The sequence below is a fragment of the Chrysemys picta genome, chromosome 6 (assembly GCF_011386835.1).
Source record: "Chrysemys picta bellii isolate R12L10 chromosome 6, ASM1138683v2, whole genome shotgun sequence".
NCBI classification, from domain to species: Eukaryota; Metazoa; Chordata; order Testudines; family Emydidae; genus Chrysemys; species Chrysemys picta.
In genome coordinates, this window is record NC_088796.1 from 59,807,572 (window position 1) to 59,828,459 (window position 20,888).

At 45.8% G+C, this 20,888-nt stretch overlaps 1 protein-coding gene across 5 annotated transcripts in view; it reads right to left on the reverse strand.

The window, feature by feature from the left end:
* Window positions 1-17,486, reverse strand: part of MCTP1 (multiple C2 and transmembrane domain containing 1) — a 473,721-nt gene extending 456,235 nt beyond the window's left edge. For 4 of the 5 annotated variants that reach the window (XR_010588809.1, XR_010588810.1, XM_042855833.2 and 1 more), the window contains exon 1: window positions 16,570-17,324. Coding sequence is in view for 3 of the 5 variants with exons in the window: in XM_042855833.2 (XP_042711767.1) it covers window positions 16,570-17,184 (615 nt within the window). In the remaining 2 variants the exon portion in view is untranslated. Of the gene's footprint in view, window positions 1-16,569 lie in introns of all 5 variants that reach the window. The other variant, XM_008172983.4, reaches the window with a different exon arrangement.
* Between the last annotated feature and the right edge of the window lie 3,402 nt (window positions 17,487-20,888).

The window sequence follows — 20,888 nt, forward strand, 5'->3', positions numbered from 1 at the left end:
GCTTCAAAGATAAAATGTGCTATTTATTATGTATTTTGATGTGCTGAATTCAAATATGACAATTAAAACAACTGATTGGCTACTGTTTCTAAGTTATTTAAGCTTTTACATTTTATGTCTATGTATATGGTGTAGATAGTAGAGTTTTAATCATAAATTGTAAACCTAGGTCTTTTCATGTGTTTATGGTTGCTTTACATGATAATATTTCACCTGGCCTGTTTATGTAACACTTTAAAAATCAGCAAAAGGGTTATATCAATAAAATTGATTATGAAACAAAAGGCAAAAAACTATTCTGTACATAGTTTAGTCCTATTCAGTGTCTACTCGGTGCTTCTTGGCTTGTCTCTTGTATTCATTAAATGGAGCATCTCTTGTCACTGTCCAACAATAGTCTGCAAGCATTGATGGGCTCCATTTGCCCTGATAGCGTTTCTCCATTGTTGCAATGTCCTGGTGAAATCGCTCACCGTGCTTGTCGCTCACTGCTCCGCAGTTCGGTGGGAAAAAAATGTATCTTTAGTGACATGTTGCAACCAAGGCTTTTGTATGCCTTGAGGAGGTTTTCCACCAACAACCTGTAGTTGTCTGCCTTGTTGTTTCCAAGAAAATTTATTGCCACTAACTGGAAGGCTTTCCATGCCGTCTTTTCCTTGCCACGCAGTGCATGGTCAAATGCATCATCGCGAAGAAGTTCATGAATCTGAGGACCAATAAAGACACCTTCCTTTATCTTAGCTTCACTTAACCTTGGAAATTTTCCACTGAGGTACTTGAAAGCTGCTTGTGTTTTGTCAATGGCCTTGACAAAGTTCTTCATCAGACCCAGCTTGATGTGTAAGGGTGGTAACAAAATCTTCCTTGATTCAACAAGTGGTGGATGCTGAACACTTTTCCTCCCAGGCTCCAATGACTATCGGAGTAGCCAATCTTTCTTGATGTAGTGGGAATCTCTTGCACGACTATCCCATTCGCAGAGAAAACAGCAGTACTTTGTGTATCCAGTCTGCAGACCAAGCAAGAGAGCAACAACCTTCAAATCGCCACAAAGCTGCCACTGAGGTCATAGTTTATGCACCTCAAAATTTGTTTCATGTTGTCATAGGTTTCCTTCATATGGAATGCATGACCAACTGGAATTGATGGCAAAACATTGCCATTATGCAGTAAAACAGCTTTAAGACTCGTCTTCGATGAATCAATGAACAGGCTCCACTCATCTGGATCGTGAACGATGTTGAGGGCTGCCATCACACCATCGATGTTGTTGCAGGCTACAAGATCACCTTCCATGAAAAAGAATGGGACAAGATCCTTTTGACTGTCACGGAACATGGAAACCCTAACATCACCTGCCAGGAGATTCCACTGCTGTAGTCTGGAGCCCACCAGCTCTGCCTTACGCTTGGGTAGTTCCAAATCCCTGACAAGGTCATTCAGTTCACCTTGTGTTATGAGATGTGGTTCAGAGGAGGAGGATGGGAGAAAATGTGGGTCCTGTGACACTGATGGTTCAGGACCAGAAGTTTCATCCTCTTCCTCTTCCTCATCTGACTCAAGCGAGAATGATTCTGGTGCATCAGGAACCGGCAGTCCTTCTCTGTGGGGTACTGGGCATATAGCTGATGGAATGTTTGGATAATGCACAGTCCACTTTTTCTTCTTTGACACATCTTTCCCAACTGGAGCCACCATGCAGAAGTAACAATTGCTGGTATGATCTGTTGGCTCTCTCCAAATCATTATCACTGCAAAAGGCATAGATTTCCTTTTCCTGTTCAACCACTGGCGAAGATTTGTTGCACAAGTGTTGCAGCATATGTGTGGGGCCCACCTCTTGTCCTGATCTCCAATTTTGCAGCCAAAATAAAGGTGATAGGCTTTCTTAATCATAGTGGTTATACTGCGCTTTTGTGATGCAAAAGTCACTTCCCCACAAACACAGCAGAAGTTATCTGCACTGTTGACACAAGTACGAGGCATCTCTGCTCACTTTGGCTAAACAGAAATGTGTCCCTTTGCAAAATCAAACACTGACAAATAAGAGAGCACGACACTGTAAGATTTCTAGAGCTGATATAGGGCAATTTGTTCAGCAGAGTGATGTAAGCTTCGTTATGATTGCATCATCCATGACTTCTAGGAATAACATGATGCAATTCGTATCACATATGACGCCATACCAGCTTCAGATTGCATCATTCATTGTTTTGCCTAAAAAGCAAGTACTGTCCAAACCCAGTCATAGATTTATTCATAGATCCAGTCAAAGATGTATTTTAGTCATTTCTGGTTTAAATTGAGATCCCTTCCCATTATAACTCACTTATCCTCCGCCATTCCCAAGTCAAGGGTCGTATATACTGACCCAATAGCATATCTTGAAAACTAGAGCCAATCAACAATTTTAAACATCATTTTCGTTCTCAGTGACCCAGAATTAGTAAAGTTTGACTACATTTATTTCAGAAGCATTTTGGCTGTAGAGCAGTGTTATATAATGTTATGAATTAGGCTGAGGTCTGGAATCAGTAACAAAATTAGAGACTGAAAGACAAATTCTGTCCTCAGATGTGCACATAGAGGCAGGGCCAGCTCCAGCTTTTTTGCCACCCCAAGTGGCAAAGAGGGGAAAAAAAAAAGCCATGATTGGCAGCACTTCAGCAATTCGGGACTGAGGGACCCACCGCCAAATTGCCGCTGAAGACCCGGACGTGCCACCCCCTTCCATGGGCCTCCCCAAGCACCAGCTTGCTGCGTTGGTGCCTGGAGCCGGCCCTGCATAGAGGTCTCACTGAAGCCTTGTGGAGCTCCACAGAGATGCATCCCAGGGCAAAAATCTAGCATTTGTTAGTATACTGTGCCATACCACAAAACAAAATAGTTAATTTAGGAGTACTATATGAAGCTGTATGATTCATAGATTCCATGGACAGAAGGGACCATTGTGATCACTAGTCTGACCTCCTATACATAACACAGGCTACAGAATTTCCCCAAAATAATTCCTAGATAAGATTTTAGAAAAGCCTCCAATCTTGACTTAATTGACAGTGAAGCAGAATCCACCTTGACCCTTGGTAATTTGTTCCAATAGTTGATTACTCTCACTGTTAAATATTTACACCTTATTTTCAGCCCAAAATTGTCTAGTTTCAGCTTCCAGCCAGTGGACCCTGTCCAGGGCCGGCTCCAGGCACCAGCTTGGCAAGCAGGTGCTTGGGGAGGAAACTCCGGAGGGGGGCGGCAGGTCCAGCTATTCGGCGGCAATTCGGCGGATGGTCCCTCACTCCCGCTCGGAGCGAAGGACCTTCCGCCGAATTGCCGCCGCAGATTGCGATCGCGGCTTTTTTTGGGGGGGGGGGGCTGCTTGGGGTAGCCAAAACCCTGGAGCCGGCCCTGACCCTGTCACACCTTTCTCTGCTAGACTGAAGACCCCATAATTAAATATTTGTTCCCCATGTAGGTACTTATAGACTAATTAACTCTCCCCTTAACCCTCTCTTTGTTAAGCTAAATAGATTGAGGTCTTTGAATCTATCACGATAAGGCATGCTTTCTAATCATTCTCATGGCTCTTTTCCAAACCCTCTCCAATTTATCAACATCCTTCTTCAATTGTGAGCACCAGAGCTGGACACAATATTCCAGCAGCACATTGGGGTGTGCTAAATACAGAGGTAAAATAACCTCTCTACTCCTGCTCAAGAAACCCTTCTTTATGCATCCAAAGATTATATTGGATCTTTTGGCCAGCATCACACAGTTCATATTCAGCTAATATCCACTATGACCCCTAAATCTTTTTCAGAGTCACAAGATGGGAGATTCTATCCTGTGAAAAAGTAAATATGGCCTACATTCTTTGTTCCCAGATGTGTTAAAATGCACAGTTTGCTTCCGCCCCGCTTATCAAGTGATCCAGATCACTCTGTGGGTATGTCTACACTTCGAAATTAGGTTGAATTTATAGAAGCCGGTTTTAAAGATATCGGTTTTATACAGTCAATTGTGTGTGTCCCCACATAAAATGCTCCACAGTACCGAGGCTAGCGTCGACTTCTGGAGCGTTGCACTGTGGGTAGCTATCCCACAGTTCCCACAGTCTCCACCGCCTATTGGAATTCTGGGTTGAGATCCCAATGCCTGATGATGCAAAACAGTGTCGCGGGGGGTTCTGGGTACATGCCGTCAGGCACCTCCCCCTCCATCAGAGCAACGGCAGACAATCGATTCACGCCTTTTTACCTGGGTTACCTGTGTAGGCAACATACCACGGCAAGCATGGAGCCCGCTCAGCTCAGCGTCACCATATGTCATCTGGGTGCTGGCAGACGTGGTACTGCATTGCTACACAGCAGCAGCTAATTAATTGTCTTTTGGCAGTAGACGGTGCAGTATGACTGGTAGCCTTCATCGGCTATCTGGATACTGGCAGACATGGGGCTGCATTGCTACACAGCAGCAGCCCCTTGCCTTTTGGCAGTAGATGGTGTATTAAGATTGATATCCGTCATAGTCGTATTCCAGTTCAATCAGAGGCACCTGGGCAGACATGCTTTGTCTCCTGGAGACTCAGTCCTGCCGGCAGTCCTATTGAACCATCTTGACGATGATGGCTAGCAGTCGTAGTACAGTATCTTCTGCCAAGCACCCAGAAGATGCCGAGGGCTATCAGTCATGCTGCACCATCTGCTGCCAGCTTAAGTTGTAAAAAATAGATGTATTCATTTGCTTCCCCCTCCTTCTGTGAAATCAACGGCCTACTAAACCCAGGGTTTTGAGTTCAATTTTTGGGGGGGCCATTCTGTGTGACAGTTGTTTGTGTTTCTCCCTGATGCACAGCCACCTTTATTGATTTTAATTCCCTGTACGCCATGTCGTCAGTTGCCCCTCCCTCCCTCCGTCAGTTTCACGCCTTTTTTCAGACCAGACACCATAGCACTGGGATCATGGAGCCCGCTCAGATCACCGCAGCAATTATGAACACTATGAACACCACGCGCATTGTGCTGGAGTATATGCAGAGCCAGGACATACCAAAGCAAAACCAGGACCAGCCCATGAGGCGAGTGCAGCGCGGCGGCGAGAGTGATGAGGAAATTGACATGGACACAGCCCTCACACAAGGTACGGGCCCCAGCAATGTGCAAATCATGGTGTTGCTGGGGCAGGTTCATGCCATGAAACGCCGATTCTGGGCCCGGGAAACAAGCACAGACTGGTGGGACCACATCGTGCTGCAGGTGTGGGACGATTCCCAGTGGCTGTGAAACTTTCGCATGCGTAAGGGCACTTTCGTGGAATTTTGTGACTTGCTTTCCCCTGCCCTGAAGCACCAGAATACCAGGATGAGAGCAGCCCGCACAGGAGAGAAGTGAGTGGCGATAACCCTGTGGAAGCTTGCAGCGCCAGACAGCTACTGGTCAGTCGGGAATCAATTTGGAGTGGGCAAATCTACTGTGGGGGCTGCTGTGATGCAAGTTGCCAGGGCAATCAAAGACCTGCTGATATCAAGGGTAGTGACTGAGAAACGTGCAGGGCATAGTGTATGGCTTTGCTGCAATGGGATTCCCAAACTGTGGTGGGGCGATAGATGGAACCCATATGCCTATCTTGGCATCGGAGCACCAAGCCACCGAGAACATAAACTGCAAGGGGTACTTTTCAGTGCTGCTGCAAGCCCTGGTGGATCACAAGGGACGTTTCACCAACATCAACGTGAGATGGCTGGGAAAGGTACAGGATGCTCGTGTCTTCAGGCACTCTGGTCTGTTTCGAAAGCTGGAGGAAGGGACTTTCTTACCAGACCAGAAAATAACCGTTGGGGATGTTGAAATGCCTCTCGTGATCCTTGGGGACCCAACCTACCCCTTAATGCCATGGCTCATGAAGCCGTACACAGGCAGCCCGGACAGTAGTCAGGACTTGTTCAACTACAGGCTGAGCAAGTGCCAAATGGTGGTGGAATGTGCATTTGGATGTTTAAAAGCGCGCTGGCACAGCTTACTGACTCGCTCAGACCTCAGCGAAAAGAAGATCACTATTGTTATTGCTGCTTGCTGTGTGCTCCACAATATCTGTGAGAGTAAGGGGGAGACATTTATGGCGGGGTGGGAGGTTGAGGCACATCGCCTGGCCGCTGATTACGCGCAGCCAGACACCAGGGCTGTTAGAAGAGCACAGCAGGGCGCGGTGCGCATCAGAGAAGCTTTCAAAACGAGTTTTGTGACTGGCCAGGCTACTGTGTGAAACTTCTGTTTGTTTCTCCTTGATGAACCCTCCATCCCATTCCCTCCCCCCCCCCGGTTCACTCTACTTCCCTGTAAACCAACCACCCCACCCTCCCCTCCCCCTTTGAGCACCACTTGCAAAGGCAATAAAGTCATTGTTACTTCACATTCATGCATTCTTTATTAATTCATCACACAACTAGGGGGATAATTGCCAAGGTAGCCCGAGAGGGGTGGGGGAGGAGGGAAGGAAAAGGACACACTGCAGTTTAAAACTTTAACTCTTATTGAAGGCCAGCCTTCTGATGCTCGGGCAATCATCTGGGGTGGAGTGACTGGGTGGCCAGAGGCACCCGCACTGTGTTCTTGGGCATCTGGGTGAGGAGGCTATGGAACTTGGGGAGGAGGGCTGTTGGTTACACAGGGGCTGTAGTGGCAGTCTCTGCTCCTCCTGCCTTTCCTGCAGCTCAACCATATGCCGGAGCATATCAGTTTGATGCTCCAGCAGCCGGAGCATTGACTCCGGCCTTCTGTCTGCAAGCTGACGCCACCTATCATCTTCAACCTGCCACTTGCTCTGTTCATCCCGTGATTCAGCCCGCCACCTCTCCTCTGGTTCATATTGTGCTTTTTTGCACTTTGCATGGAGGCAGTCAATGTCATTCTGCTGTGCTCTGTCAGCGTGGGAGGATGTCTGGAGCTCCGTGAACATATCATCCCGAGTCCGCCGTTTTCTCCTTCTAATCTTTGCTAGCCTCTGCGAAGGAGAAACGTTTGCAGCTGGTAGAGGACAAGGGAGAGGTGGTTAAAAAAGACACATTTTAGAGAACAATGGGTACACTCTTTCACGTTAAATTTTGCTATTCACATTACACAGCACATGTGCTTTCGTTACAAGGTCGCATTTTTCCTCTTATATTGAGGGCCTGCCGGTTTGGTGTGAGAGAGCACTCACGCGGTGCCAGGCACCAGAATTCGGCTTGCAGGCAGCCATGGTAAGCCACAGTCTTTTGGCTTTTTTAACCCTCATAACATGCAGGAATGGTTTCAAACAGTAGCGCCCTCAATACCCACACCAAGGACCCGTTGGGTTGGCCATTTAAAATGGGTTTGCAATGTAAAAGGAGGGGCTGGGGTTTCTGGTTAACATGCAGCACAAACCCAACTACCCCCCACCCCGCCACCCACACACCCCACCCAATTCTCTGGGATGATCCCTTCACCCCTCCCCCCCCCCACCGTGTGGCTAACGGTGGGGGAACATTTTCTGTTCAGCCGAGCAGGAACGGGCACCTCTGAATGCCCCCTTAATAAAATCACCCCATTTCAACCAGGTGATCGTGAATGATATCACTCTCCTGAGGATAACAGAGAGATAAGGAATGGATGTTGTCTGCATGCCAGCAAACACCGGGACCATACGCTGCCATGCTTTGTTATGTAATGATTCCAGACTACGTGCTACTGGCCTGGCATGGTAAAGTGTCCTACCATGGCGGAAGGGATAAGGCAGCCCTCCCCAGAAACCTTTTGCAAAGGCTTTGGGAGTACATGAAGGAGAGCTTTCTGGAGATGTCCCTGGAGGATTTCTGCTCCATCCCCATACACGTTAACAGACTTTTCCAGTAGCTGTACTGGCCGCGATTGCCAGGGCAAATTAATCATTAAACACTTTTAAACCATGTGTGATATTTACAAAGGTACACTCACCAGAGGTCCCTTGTGTGCCCTCAGGTCTGGGAGCACGCCTTGGGTTGAGTTCGGGGGTTACTGGCTCCATGTCCAGGGTGATAAACATATCCTGACTGTTGGGGAAACCGGTTTCTCCACTTCCTTGCTGTGAGCTATCTTCATCATCATCTTCCGCGTACCCCAAACCCGCTTCCCTGTTGCGTGTTTCTCCATTGACGGAGTCAAAGCACACAGTTGGGGTAGTGGTGGCTGCAACCCCTAGAATGGCATGCAGCTCCGTGTAGAAGTGGCATGTTTGCGGCTCTGCCCGGACTCTTCCGTTTGCCTCTCTGCCTTTGTGGTAGGCTTGCCTTAGCTCCTTAATTTTCACGCGGCACTGCTGTGCGTCCCCGTTATGGCCTCTGTCCTTCATGGCCTTGGAGACCTTTCCTAATAGTTTGCCATTTCGTTTACTGCTATGGAGTTCAGCTAGCACTGATTCGTCTCCCATGTGGCGAGCAGATCCCATTCCTCCCCATCTGTCCATGCTGGAGCTCTTTTGCGATCCTGGGACTCCATCATGGTTACCTGTGCTGATGAGCTCTGCGTGGTCACCTGTGCTCTCCACGCTGGGCAAACAGGAAATGAAATTCAAATGTTCGCGGGGCTTTTTCTGTCTACCTGGTCAGTGCATCTGAGTTGAGAGTGCTGTCCAGAGCGGTCACAATGAAGCACTGTGGGATAGCTCCCGGAGGCCAATAATATTGAATTCGGTCCACGCTACCCCAAATCCGACCCGCAAAGGCCGATTTTAGCACTAATCCCCTCCTCGGAGGTGGAGTAAAGAAACCGATTTAAAGGGCCATTTAAGTCAAAAGAAAAGGCTTCGCCATGTGGACGTGTCCAGGCTTAATTCAATTTAACGCTGCTAAAGTTGACCTAAACTCGTAGCGTAGACCAGGCCTGTCAGTTGACTTTTCTTCCTGATTTATTATTCCAATTATTGTGTCATCTGCAAACTATCAGTGATGATTTTATGTTTTCTTACAGGTCATTGATAAGTGTTTGAGAGTAGAGCCAAGAACCAATCTCTGCAGGACCCCACTAGACACAGTCAGTTTTTAAAAGAGTGTGCTGACATTTAAGTGCTAAAAAGCACTTTTCTTTGCAATGAAATGATAGACAGAGATAGAACTCCAAGTAGAAATTAACAACTTTTCTATATGCACTTCACCATAATGGCAGTATAGGCTGCTGCCTTGTCTCCCCCAGCCAGGAAGGACTGACACCAAAAACCTGAGTCTGGATGAGGCCCTTTTCCTTAGGGCTTCATTTATGGGTGCCATTAAGAGTCTTCAGCACACAAACAAAAAAAGTTCAATAGCTAAACCATTTCACTGGCACAGGTCTTCCTTGTCAGACCCTCTCTACTCCTGGCAGCTTTCCTCAGTCCTCCCACGGACAATATACTGGGACACCTGCTATTCAAGGACTTACACATTCCAGGACTTATCCCAAAAGCCAGCCTGCTTCCTTTAGCTCCCTTTTCCTCTTTCAGCCTTTATAGTAATCACCTAGACCCTTCCCAGTTAGGATTGATAATGCCCTCTACCAGGGCCAAACAGCTGTCCTTATACAGCTGACTGGCCGCAGACCCTTAAAGAGGCAGATGACTCCATCATAGGCAAGATGAAGCTCGGGGGGGGGGGGGGGGGGGGGAATCCTAACATTCTATCATAGTAGCATATTGCTTTAGACTTTTCACTTTAAATTGTACATCAAGCATGATTTTTTTTAAAAATAGTACCTACGGAACACACATGGAACAGTTCTACAGTAACAAACCTTATTCTTTCCCAGGCCTTGCTGGTCAAAGGAGTTAGTACTCTTGTTTAAAAAAAATAAAAATAAAAAAAAAATAAAAAAAAAATAAAAAAAAAATAAAAAAAAATAAAAAAAAAAATAAAAAAAAAAAGTTTCCTTATAGATGCTACTATTATAGAAAATAAAAGATTCAGCAATGATCACTGAATAACTTGGTTGCTAACTACCATGTGTAACAATTGTGGTAAAACACTGTATAAGGCTTTTTTGTAAATACAATTGTATTCAATTCAACGTTCACAAATACTACTGTAGTTTTGCCAAAAACAGGAAAAGTGAAAGATGTGGGATTGCAATATCTAAAGATAGTGTGGGGTAAACAGGTTACTTCTGTGTTTCAATCCTGACTTTCCAATGAGCCATTCATTCCCCCAAATGCAATTTTTTTTTGGGGGGGGGGGGGGAGGAGGGGAGGGGGAATAAATTACAACCCCATAACTGCAAAGATTTCAAGGGGGAGGGGGGAGAAATGAAAGTTCAAAATAAATGAGGTTATGGATGACAAGAAGAGTTGCTAGCTGGCTTTGAAATGTCTCTGCTCTGGTTACCCCCACCCCCAGAGGATGGGGAAGAAATGTAAATGCTAGCCAGCCAATTTTGCAGTGATCCACTTTGAAAACTCTGGGGACCAGTTTTAGTTAATTATAAGCACAAGTGAACTTGCACTTGATTAAATACGGTTGTACTGTACTGTCTTTTGATTTTAAGGTCAACTATAAGTGCATACAGTTGAAGTATTGTGAAGTAAGACACAGATCAAAGACACAGCCTAAAAGATGAGAAGTAGACAAATACAGCTCACGCTACTAAAGAGAACATCTTCTGTCAGAACTGCATAAATGGAGGGAATCTGGGGGAGATTCCAGGATCTAGACTCATCCACTGGTAACATTACAGATCTAGGGAAAGAGCCTTCAGAAATTGCAACAGCTTTCTAAAGAGAGGAAATTTTTAGCAACAGCTCCTTTCCCCACTCCTTTATCTTACACTTTTCTATTAACTGATAGGAGGTTCTCTTGGCCCAAACTCATGCCCTCTGTTTTTTCTCTGGTATCCCAAAAAGATAATTCACTACTGTAAAAATTGGCTCCTCTTCCTCCAACAGCCATCAACGACAGCCCAGAAAAGGGGGGGTGGGGAAAGAAGAAGCTGAAAACAAATGACCAGTTTCAGCTCCCCAGTGGTTAAACAGGATTGAAACAGGAGGGGGATGATCACTACACTAGACAAGAAAGCACTGGATAGAGAGCACTGCTTACCCAAGCCAGGGCAAGGAGGGAACACTCCCTCCGCTTTTAGCGGAGAAGTAGTTGTGCTCCCTCTATTTACTTTAACCTCTGCAGCTCATTATCTTACACCAGCTAGCTAAAAATGCTGGAACTTAGGTCAAGCAGAGGAAGTGGAACTGGGCAAAGAGTAGACATGAAGTATTGACTGTGGCCTCTTGACCTTGTGAAATAATATCACATGTTCATTCCTTATGCTGAAAAGATTGGACACCACTTACCTAAGCCATGATCCTGCAAAGACAGTCCAGCAGGTACACCCCCCTACACCAGTGCAGTTCTTTGTGCAGGATCAGGGCATTAGATTTTAAGTTCTCAGGTCATGGACTGCATCTTTATTCTCCTGGTGAGGTGTCATGCACACGGATAGTGTAGACAGAGTAAATTAATAATAGATTGTCTAAAAGATAAACTGTTTTTGCTAATTAAAGATGAAATGTGCCCAAGACCGTGTCCTCTAATTATAAAGCTGCAATACCTGTAAATTCTTTTTTTTTTTTTAAGTACTTTTTTCTCCCTAAAATACTTTAAGGGTGGAGGGGAGGGGAGAAGGGGGAAAAAAAATCAATCCTGAATTTATTCCACACACAGAACTCTGATCAACTTTGATGGGACTCATATGCTCTGTATTAGACCCATTAATCAGAGACCATCTGATATAAATGGGCATTCTTTCATTGACTGAGTTTATGGCTTGATTCTGTTTTATAGGTGGACTCTGATATTACTCTGTCGTATAACTCCACTGAAGCCAGTGAAATTAAATTGGTGTATGTGACAGTAGAATTATGCCCTTAAGGTTTGCTTTTTTGGCTTTGCTATTTTAGAAATGTGAGAAATCTGCTATTTGAAATTCAGCTTCCATTTCTTTGAAAGGTTATCATCTTGACTGAATGTTCTACAAAGTGCCCAATACACAATGTTTTTAGGGAGTTTTTATTTATTCAGTATTTATTCAGCTATCAAACTAAAAATTTATGAGCATAGCCACAGCTACTGTATTGATTTTTATTGCCACAAACATTAGAAGTAAACAAACAAGCAATAATAAATTATGTCCTTGCAGTGCAAGCACAGCCTGAGTGAATCCTAGAAGCTATAGAATGCATCTAGACTTATTAAAAAACCCTATATTTCATTAATGAGACCAAAGTTAGAAAGAAGCCACTAATTCAGTTGAGGGCATCAGCAGTGGTGGATTTAGAGTAAGTGGGGCCCTGTGCACAGCTTCATTTTCAGGTCCCCCCCTCGGGATCCAGCCAAGAAAAAGAATACTCACGCTCTTATCTCCCCTCGTTTTTCATTCTTTTTTTCCTTCATCCTCCTCCTATATTATAAGTAGTGGGAAGTTAATGAAAATAAAGTGAGGTACCTTGACTGGGGCAGGTGGTTGGGGTACTGGAGCGGGGCAGTGCTTACCTCGGGTGGCTCCCAAAGCAACTGGCACGCACACACACCACACCCCACCGGCAGCGGCTCCTAGGTGGGGGGGGGGGGGAAGGGGGAATGCAGAGGGTCTCCACACACCACTGCCCGTAAGCACCTCCCCTGCAGCTCCCATTGGCCGCAGGTCAGCACTCGGGGCGGAGGCAGCATGCGGGGAGATCACACACACACACGGCCACCTTAGCCCTGCTGCTGGCATGTCTCTGCACTCCTCTTGAAGGGAGGAGGCAAGCAGGTCTGGGTAGCACGTGGTGCCACCTCCTCCCCCCGTCAGGGGCGTGCAGAGACGTGCCAGCAGCCGGCCACTTCTGGGAGCAGCGTGGGGCCACTGGCCACAGCATGCAGGCAGCCTGCCTGAGCCCTGCTGCACCGTCCTGCATTTTGGGGGCCCCATGTCACTGCATGGTTTGTTTCATAGTGAATCCACTCCTGGGCACCAGTCTACTTTGCTTACTTAACGTGGTACTGTTTTACAAATGTTATGACCCAGCCTCTTAGAGTGAGACTCTCCCTCTTGACAAAACTTAATATTGCAAAACATATGAAAGATGTATATGGTTTCCTTGCCAAAACATCAAATTAAGCAGAACAACGTTGAGAAATATTTTCACATTTATCATGAGAATGTTTCTAAATTGCCAGATACAGTAGACTGTAAAAGGGTAAAATATACCCCAGCTATTGTAATTACATAACTCATGTAATCCAGAGCAGTGGAGGAACACCTATAGTTGTATTTAAAATTAAATAAATTGTATTGCATTATATAGAACTTCCTCATGAAATTCAGCTTTTTACACAAGAACCACTCATTCATTATCTGTAATTTGTGTCCTGGTTTTGACAAGTCTAGGCATGATACCTATGTCTTCCGCCCTAAGTTTTCCCAATCAAACTAAAATTATCACCCCATTAAAGAAAATTTCCACTCATTCCAAAGTTAACTTTTTTAAAAGTTAGTCCTTGAAGATCATTACAATGATGAAAGTCACTGAAGAGAAATACCCATTTTATAAACTCTTGCTTAGAAGTGATTTTGATTCTGACATTAAGAAGCCAAAGTAACTTAAGTTTCCTGATCTTTCTCAAATACTAGGAAGCTATATAAAAGGCCTTGATTCAGCAGAGGACTTATGACTCAATGAAGTCAATGGGACTGAGACATATGGTTAAAGTTAAGCTTAGGCTTTGATTCTGCACAGATTTTCGCAAATAATGAACTTTACACATGAGGAGTCCCATTGACTTCAATGGCATAACGTTCAGAACACACAAGTCTTTGCAGAATCAGGGCCAGAATCTGTTCAGTGCGGACTAAATCAAATATACACATACACTTTATAGATTCTTCCTGACACTCAAAAATTAAAGTGCACCTTTTAATTCAGTTACTCATTTCTCCCATAGCTAAAGATCAAAGAATGATATATTCTTGTACCATATTGTCACATAATTATTTCTGCAAAAAGTATTTGATTGCTTAGACATACACTAACTCCAGAGTGACTCACATATCCTGAACTTTTCTACTCGAGAATCTATTGTAGGAGTCGACAGACCTATCAACAAGCATCATCACTTAACTTCAAACTGACAGCCATAAGAGTGATAGCTTTGAACAACACCTTCCTCCAATAATGAGAAAAATGACTATTTCAGCCTGAAATTACTGCAGTGTGCGTGAAATATTTGCTAGTAGTGTCTGACAAATATTCTGCAAGTTCATATATATATATTTTTAGAAACAACTTGTATTATCACAAATGCTATTTGTGCTGCTGGTATTTGTACATATGTACAAAACAGGTTCACTTTTCTATATTATGCGAGAAAAGTTACCCAACAAAAGCAGTGCCGATAAATTAAAGTAAATGGGGCACATCAGGCTGGAACAGACACAGGGCTTTCCTACAAGGGAAAGGAACACAAGTGTAAGATAGGGTGTGAATTTAAACCACTTGAGTATAACTCCCTGTGAATGCTCATATGAGGGTATGAGAATGCCTTTTTCTGATTTAGCTTACGTCACTGCCTTTTTGTGGTGTAGTTTAAACCACTTCCATTCTTATTCCAGAATAAGAGCATCAACATGGTGGAGTTATAATCATACTGGTGTAGCAATTTAATTATACTGGTATAGTTATATCAGTGCAACTGGAAAAGTTTATTGTGTAGACAAGCCCATAGTGAGGCATACAGAATAATTCTGGCAGTGTTAATGTCATGACATGCCCTGATATCACCAGTATGTTTGATTAACTGATTACTCCTGAAAAGGCCCAGATCCTACAACTGCTTACAGATGTTTAACTTTTAATTACATAGGCTCATAAAACTTTTAATTCAATGGGACTACTTACATGCATGAAATTACACACAACACAGTCAACCTGTGGAACTCTTTGCCAGAGGATGTTGTGAAGGCCAAGACCTTAACAGGGCTCAAAAAAGAACTAGTACATTCATGAAGGATAGGTCCATCAATGGCTATTAGCCAGGATGGGCAGGGATGGAAAACCATGCTCTATTTTACCAGAACCTCAGAACAGGCGACATGGGATGGATCACTTGATGACTACCTGTTCTATTCATTCCCTCTGAAGCACCTGGCATTGGCTGCTGTCGGAAGACAGCATACTGGGCTAGATGGACCATTGGTCTGATCCAGTATGGCCATTTTTTATGTTCTTATTAAGTGGTTGTAGGATCAGAGCCCGAGTTTTTCCAGAGTTCCCCAGTCACAACTTTTCTAAGACTCCAAAAGCTGCAAACCAATCTATGAACGTGGAACCTTATGCCTATAAATTTCATATGATAGGATCAAAGCCTAGAAGACATACAGTTAGGATTATACAAGGCACAATCCCCAAATACACAAAACTTCAATTTTTGTTAATGGTAATTTGGCCTGAATAAAGGACTTCAGATTTACACAGAGCAGAACGTGGCCCACAGTGGGAGATGTGCCCATTTTGATTTAATTATTTCCTTATAATGTCACACCCCAATGGCCCCCTCCCTCAGAGGGTCCCCTGGGGAGGCAGATCAGCATTGTATGTTGCTAATGCTGTTGCAGCCAGAAACATGCAGCCACATCTACATCTTGCCCAACCCCAGCCAACCATGGGAAAAGGGTGGAGGGCCCCAGCTGGGTAGGGGATTGCAAAACTTCCCCCTCTTCTTCTTACATTACACCCAGGCGTGGCCAGCCTCGGGTAGTGCAGGTGTGAGTATGAAAGTGGGCTAGGGCTTGGGGCACTAACGCTGTCTTCCTTCCTCTGAGTGACGTGAGGAACCCCCAGCACTCTCCACTGTTATTTTATTAATAAAGCTTTAAAACATAGACACTTGGTGTCCTCCATCATCTCTTCCCCTAACAATCCTGCTGCCTCAGCCTGATCACTTAACACCTCAGACAGATTGGTAACATAAGTCTGTCACACTACAAGCCAGGAAATCAGAATGATATTGGGATCATTTGTACTGTGAAGAGAGAAGACCAGTGCACCAGACGGTGGTGTTGATTACTTTGCCTCGGCCTGATATCCGTGACAATCGCCTCTACACACACTTGTCCTCTTAAATACACCGTGCCCCCTACACATTCAGTTTAAACAGTAGTGCAAACACACGCTCCTCCCACAGCCTGAGGCTCTCCATCGTGTGTGCACGTGCAAGAGACACAGCTGACAAGAGTGAAACTTACAGCTCTTCTCTTCTAAGCAAGTTTGCCTCCCTTTCTAGGGCGTTTAAAGTGAGCTGGGTTTACCTGCACCTCCCGTGGAGCGAAGGACCTGACTTTCCTCTGCCTTGCACCTGCTCTCCCATTAACACCTTTTCAGAGCGGGGGAAGGGGAATGCCACCGAACCAAGAGGCTCCTGTTTCCCGCCCACACTTTGGCCAAGCTGCGGGGCAGTGGGGACTAAGGCCCTGAGCGTGGCCCCGGGGTAGAGACCACAGGGTCCTCCAGGCCCAGGGAAATAAGGACCCTCTCCCACCCCTCAGCCGGAGCTGTCAGGGGTACCGGAGTGGGGGAGGAACTCACCGCGCTGCCCTCGGCTCCCTCGTCCTCGCTCCGCGCGGCGCTGGGCTCGTCCTGCAGTAACTGCTCCAGGCAGGTGGTGCCGGGCAGAGAGGAGCTCTTCTGGTGGGACAGGTGTGCTGCGGGCCGGCGTCCCTCCTCCCCTCCTGCCTTGTCCGCGCGGGCTGGAGCAGCGGGAGGCAGCGGGGAGGAGGAGAGCGACGAGGCGGCGGAGGAGGAGGCGGGAGAGCCGTCAGGGGGGCCGGGCGGCTGCTGCCCCTTGCCCTGATGGTACAGGTGCTCGCGAAGGCGGCGCAGGGCGGAGGCGGGCTCGCCGCCCGGCTCCAGCGGCTCGGCGGAGGAGCAGCACAGGTTAGGCTGGGAGGAGGAGAAGACGCGGTCCAGCACCTGCTTCCGCCTCTTGAAGCCGCTCCACCTGGCGCCGGGCAGCGGGTCCCCCTTGCTGCCGCCCGGAGAAGGCGCGGCGGACGGCTGGGGCTCCGCAGTGCGGCGCTCCGCGCCAGACCGGCTGCTCCTGGCTTTGCTGCCCAGCTGCAGGTTCTTCCAGAGCCGGGCCTGGAAGGAAGCCGCCGGCTCGGGCTCGCTGGGCTTGTCTCCAACAGCAGCCCGCGGCTCCATCCTCTTCCTCCCGCCTCCACTTCCCCGCGGGCCGCGGCTCCTACTACGGCAGAGGCTGCGGGAGCAACAGCAGCAGAGCCCGCTGGGGCCCGGCCGCTTCAGTCCAGCCCCGGCTGGTGAGGAAGCTGTGGCCGCCGCCGCTGCGGGATGCGCACGGGGGCGGCCGCCTCCTGGTGCTGCTGCAGCAGCCCCGGCTCTTTCCACCGGCCGGCTGCCAGCGGGCGCAGCAGCTTGGTCGGCCAAACGGGCGGCACCAAAGTTTACCTGCCTCCCTTGTCCTAATTCCCTTCTTGCGGCTGTGGGCGGTTTTCACTGCTCGCGGGAGCTGCCTGGGACTGGGGGTTAATAAACACGTGTGCGATCATGGGGCAAACCCAAAACAGGGGGGAAAAATCATCGCTTCAGATCAGAATGGAAAGTTTGTAACGATAAATCCGCAGATAGTCCCCTGGCGGTTGCGGGCTGCTATGAACTCGGACAGCCCTGCTGCAGCTGCGCGGATTGGGGATGAGCTCCCAGGCGATCCCGCAAACGCTTTTATCACGACGCCAACCATGAAAGTTAGGAGTTTAGTGAGGGACGTTGATTAATTAGCTCACTGTAGTCACAGCTGCGCAGGAGATGATGAGTGAGTGGCTTGTCACTGTACGCATCCAAAGTTGTAATATAAGCGGGTTCTCCCTGCCTCCTGCTGCCCCTTCCCTCACCTGACTGTATTTGCATTTGTGACAAGTCTCTATGAGAGAGAGATTATAACAATTAGCAGATACTACAATTTAACCAGTAGGTATGGCAACTATAAAAATGACTGCAATCCTGTGATTCCTTGTAGGCTAGTTCCGGGAAGTGGGGGGAATTAAAGGCATAGCATCTATATGTAGACTAAAATAGCGTTTGGGTGTTAGGATTTCCATTTATAGCACGAATGTCTGCTACTTGCTCCCTATTTCTCCGCCCCCCCCCCCCCGCCCCGCGATGTGTTCTCGGACCTGTTCCGCACGATTAACTTGAGCTGCTGCATCCCCAAAGGTTTTCCTTCCAGATCTCTGGAACTGTCCTACATTGGCCTCACGCGTGCAAGGGTTAGTTTGCTGCTCACGACGGGAACTGGGCTTTTGCATATGGGGACTCGGGCTGAGGAAATTAATCTGAAATTATAGACAAGCGATGTCTGGCAAATCTCATTTGATGGAAAGGCTGAAACAGATGACTTTTGTGCCAGGCACACTTCCTTGGGGATGAGGATCAGCCTTTAATTCTCTACGCCTCCGGCGGTATTTTACCGTAACACTCTCTTCCGAATAGAAATTGTGAGTTCCTGAAAGCAAATGTTAGTAATAGAAAGAGGAATATTACAGCTACCTCTACTCTCATGATCCCACGCAGTATCAAAGTAAATCACCAAACGGATCGCTTCAGGGAGGAGGAGAATAGAGACTGTAACTAGAGATGGACTTTACCCCGTTTGACCTGCTTCAGGTTCTGGACTTTTCAACTTTTCTGGATCATTATGAATACCTGACCTATTCTCCCAATAGTATTTTCTCTAAACACATTCACAGAAGTGTCGCTGTTGAAAGTGACACTATGGAAGTGATGTTGGAGCAATGATTATTTAAAATGACTGATACAGTAACAATCCCAGACATCACAGAAAACATTGACCTAAGTACACAATTTATCCAGGGATACATCTTTTGGTTTGTGGCTATATCCATATCCAGTCTTAGTTTTTTGAAGATATGAGAAAAACCATCTAGTGGGTTCCAATTTTCAGAAAAACAACCAGTAAAAAATGTCTTTACAACAAGAACAGAGCTGCAAAAATCACCAATAAATAAAATAAATAAATTAGATTACACTTAATTAGGCAGTATTTCTGAAGCCCAGTTGGTCCTAGCATATATAAGAGACAAGGTGCAGCTAGAAAGCTTGTCTCTCTCAACATCAGAAGTTGGTCCTATAAAAGATATTACCTCTCCCATCTTGTCTCTTATTACATTGAATTGTCTGTTCCTATCACAATACACAAAACGTAGGGAAATAATAGAACAACAATCAGGGATTAGCTCTCACAATACAATTTTGGATCTCTCTGAAGCTTTGTTGTTTGTTTATTTATTTAAAAAGTTGAGAGATTCAAATGGTGCATTTTAGAACTGCATTCCACCATCACCAGCAAAGCTAAAGTAAGGAAGTACATAAAAGGCCAGATCCTCACCTCGTGTGCCTCAGTGTAGCTTTATTGACATCACTAATGTACACTAGCTGAGAATCTGGCCCTGAGTATTAAGGACACTTGCTGAAATTCCTGCTACTTTTTAAGTTAAACTATAAGTCTAATGAGTATGTTGCTAATGTAGTACATAAAGTTTTGTTGATGTAAATCCAACATGTGGTAATGGTGGTTTATAGTACTCGGCGAAATGATAAGAAGGCCAGAAACTCAACTTGTTGCATCTCAGAAAATGAGAAAGAGAAGATGTCCTTTCAGAATAAAAGAAAGCAATTATACACAAGGAAACGTCATATAGGACCAGGTTTTCAGTAATGTTTTGCCTACAGAATATACAGGTGCAAACAGCTGCGCTTGCAAAATACATAATGAGAAGGGGCAAAATTGCATATGCAAATACCTGTACATGTTTTGCACATGTAGCTTCCAGTTTGCATATGAAAACATATTTTGCAAATTGTCTTCAGCACCTCTGAAAATCTGGCCACTAAAATCACTCTTGACATATGTCAAAATTCCCAAGAGAAGGAGAAAACAAAAAGACAGAGTTAATGCTAAAAACCTAGCAACCAAGACAAACTTAATTTTTTAACCACAATAGCCAGAGTACAAAGCCAGGAATATTTAACATAAGGATTCAAACTAACATCCAAAAAGACAAATGGCAAGAAATAAATTTATTTTTGCCCTTATTTTTCACTGTCTGAATCTGGATGTCTGGTTAGGTAACTGGCTGCTGAACTGCTACAATTCCAAGCCAGCCCTAAATTACAAGTAGATCATTCATCTGCCTAGAATGAATTAAACATGGGCAGGCCCTTTTCTGTCTTTCCAAAACCATATTTACAGAACAGGAGTTGACCAGTGACTAAACTGGACTGCTCCCTAGTAATCTTGCTTTCTTTGAAGCCATTGCCTAGATTCCCATTAAATTCAGTCAGAGCAGAGTTGAATACCGCTTTGGAGTAATAATCATGCAAACTCATGCGGTATAAGAGTGGTAGCCGTGTTAGTCTGTATCAGCAAAAACAACAAGGAGTCCTTGTGGCACCTTAGAGACTAAACATGTATTCGGGCATAAGCTTTCATGGGCTAAAACTCACTTCATCAGATGCATGGAGTGAAAAATACAGTAAGTGGTATATATATTATAGCACATGAAAAGCAAGGACGTGCTGGCTGCCGCTTCCCGCAGCTCCCATTGGCCGGGAACTGAGAACCACGGCCACTGGGAGCTGCGGGTGGTCCTGCAAATGTAAACAAACTGTCTGGTGGCCTGCCAGCAGATTACCATGACGGGTCACGTGCAGCCCACAGGCTGCCCACCACTGATCAAAAGGTTCCAACCCTGCTGATGAACCATGTACGTGTGACTATGATGGATTCCACATGATGTAATTTTTGCTTTTTCAGTTTGCTTTTTTAAAAACCTAAGAAATTATACCCCAAAAATGTTAAAAGAACATTA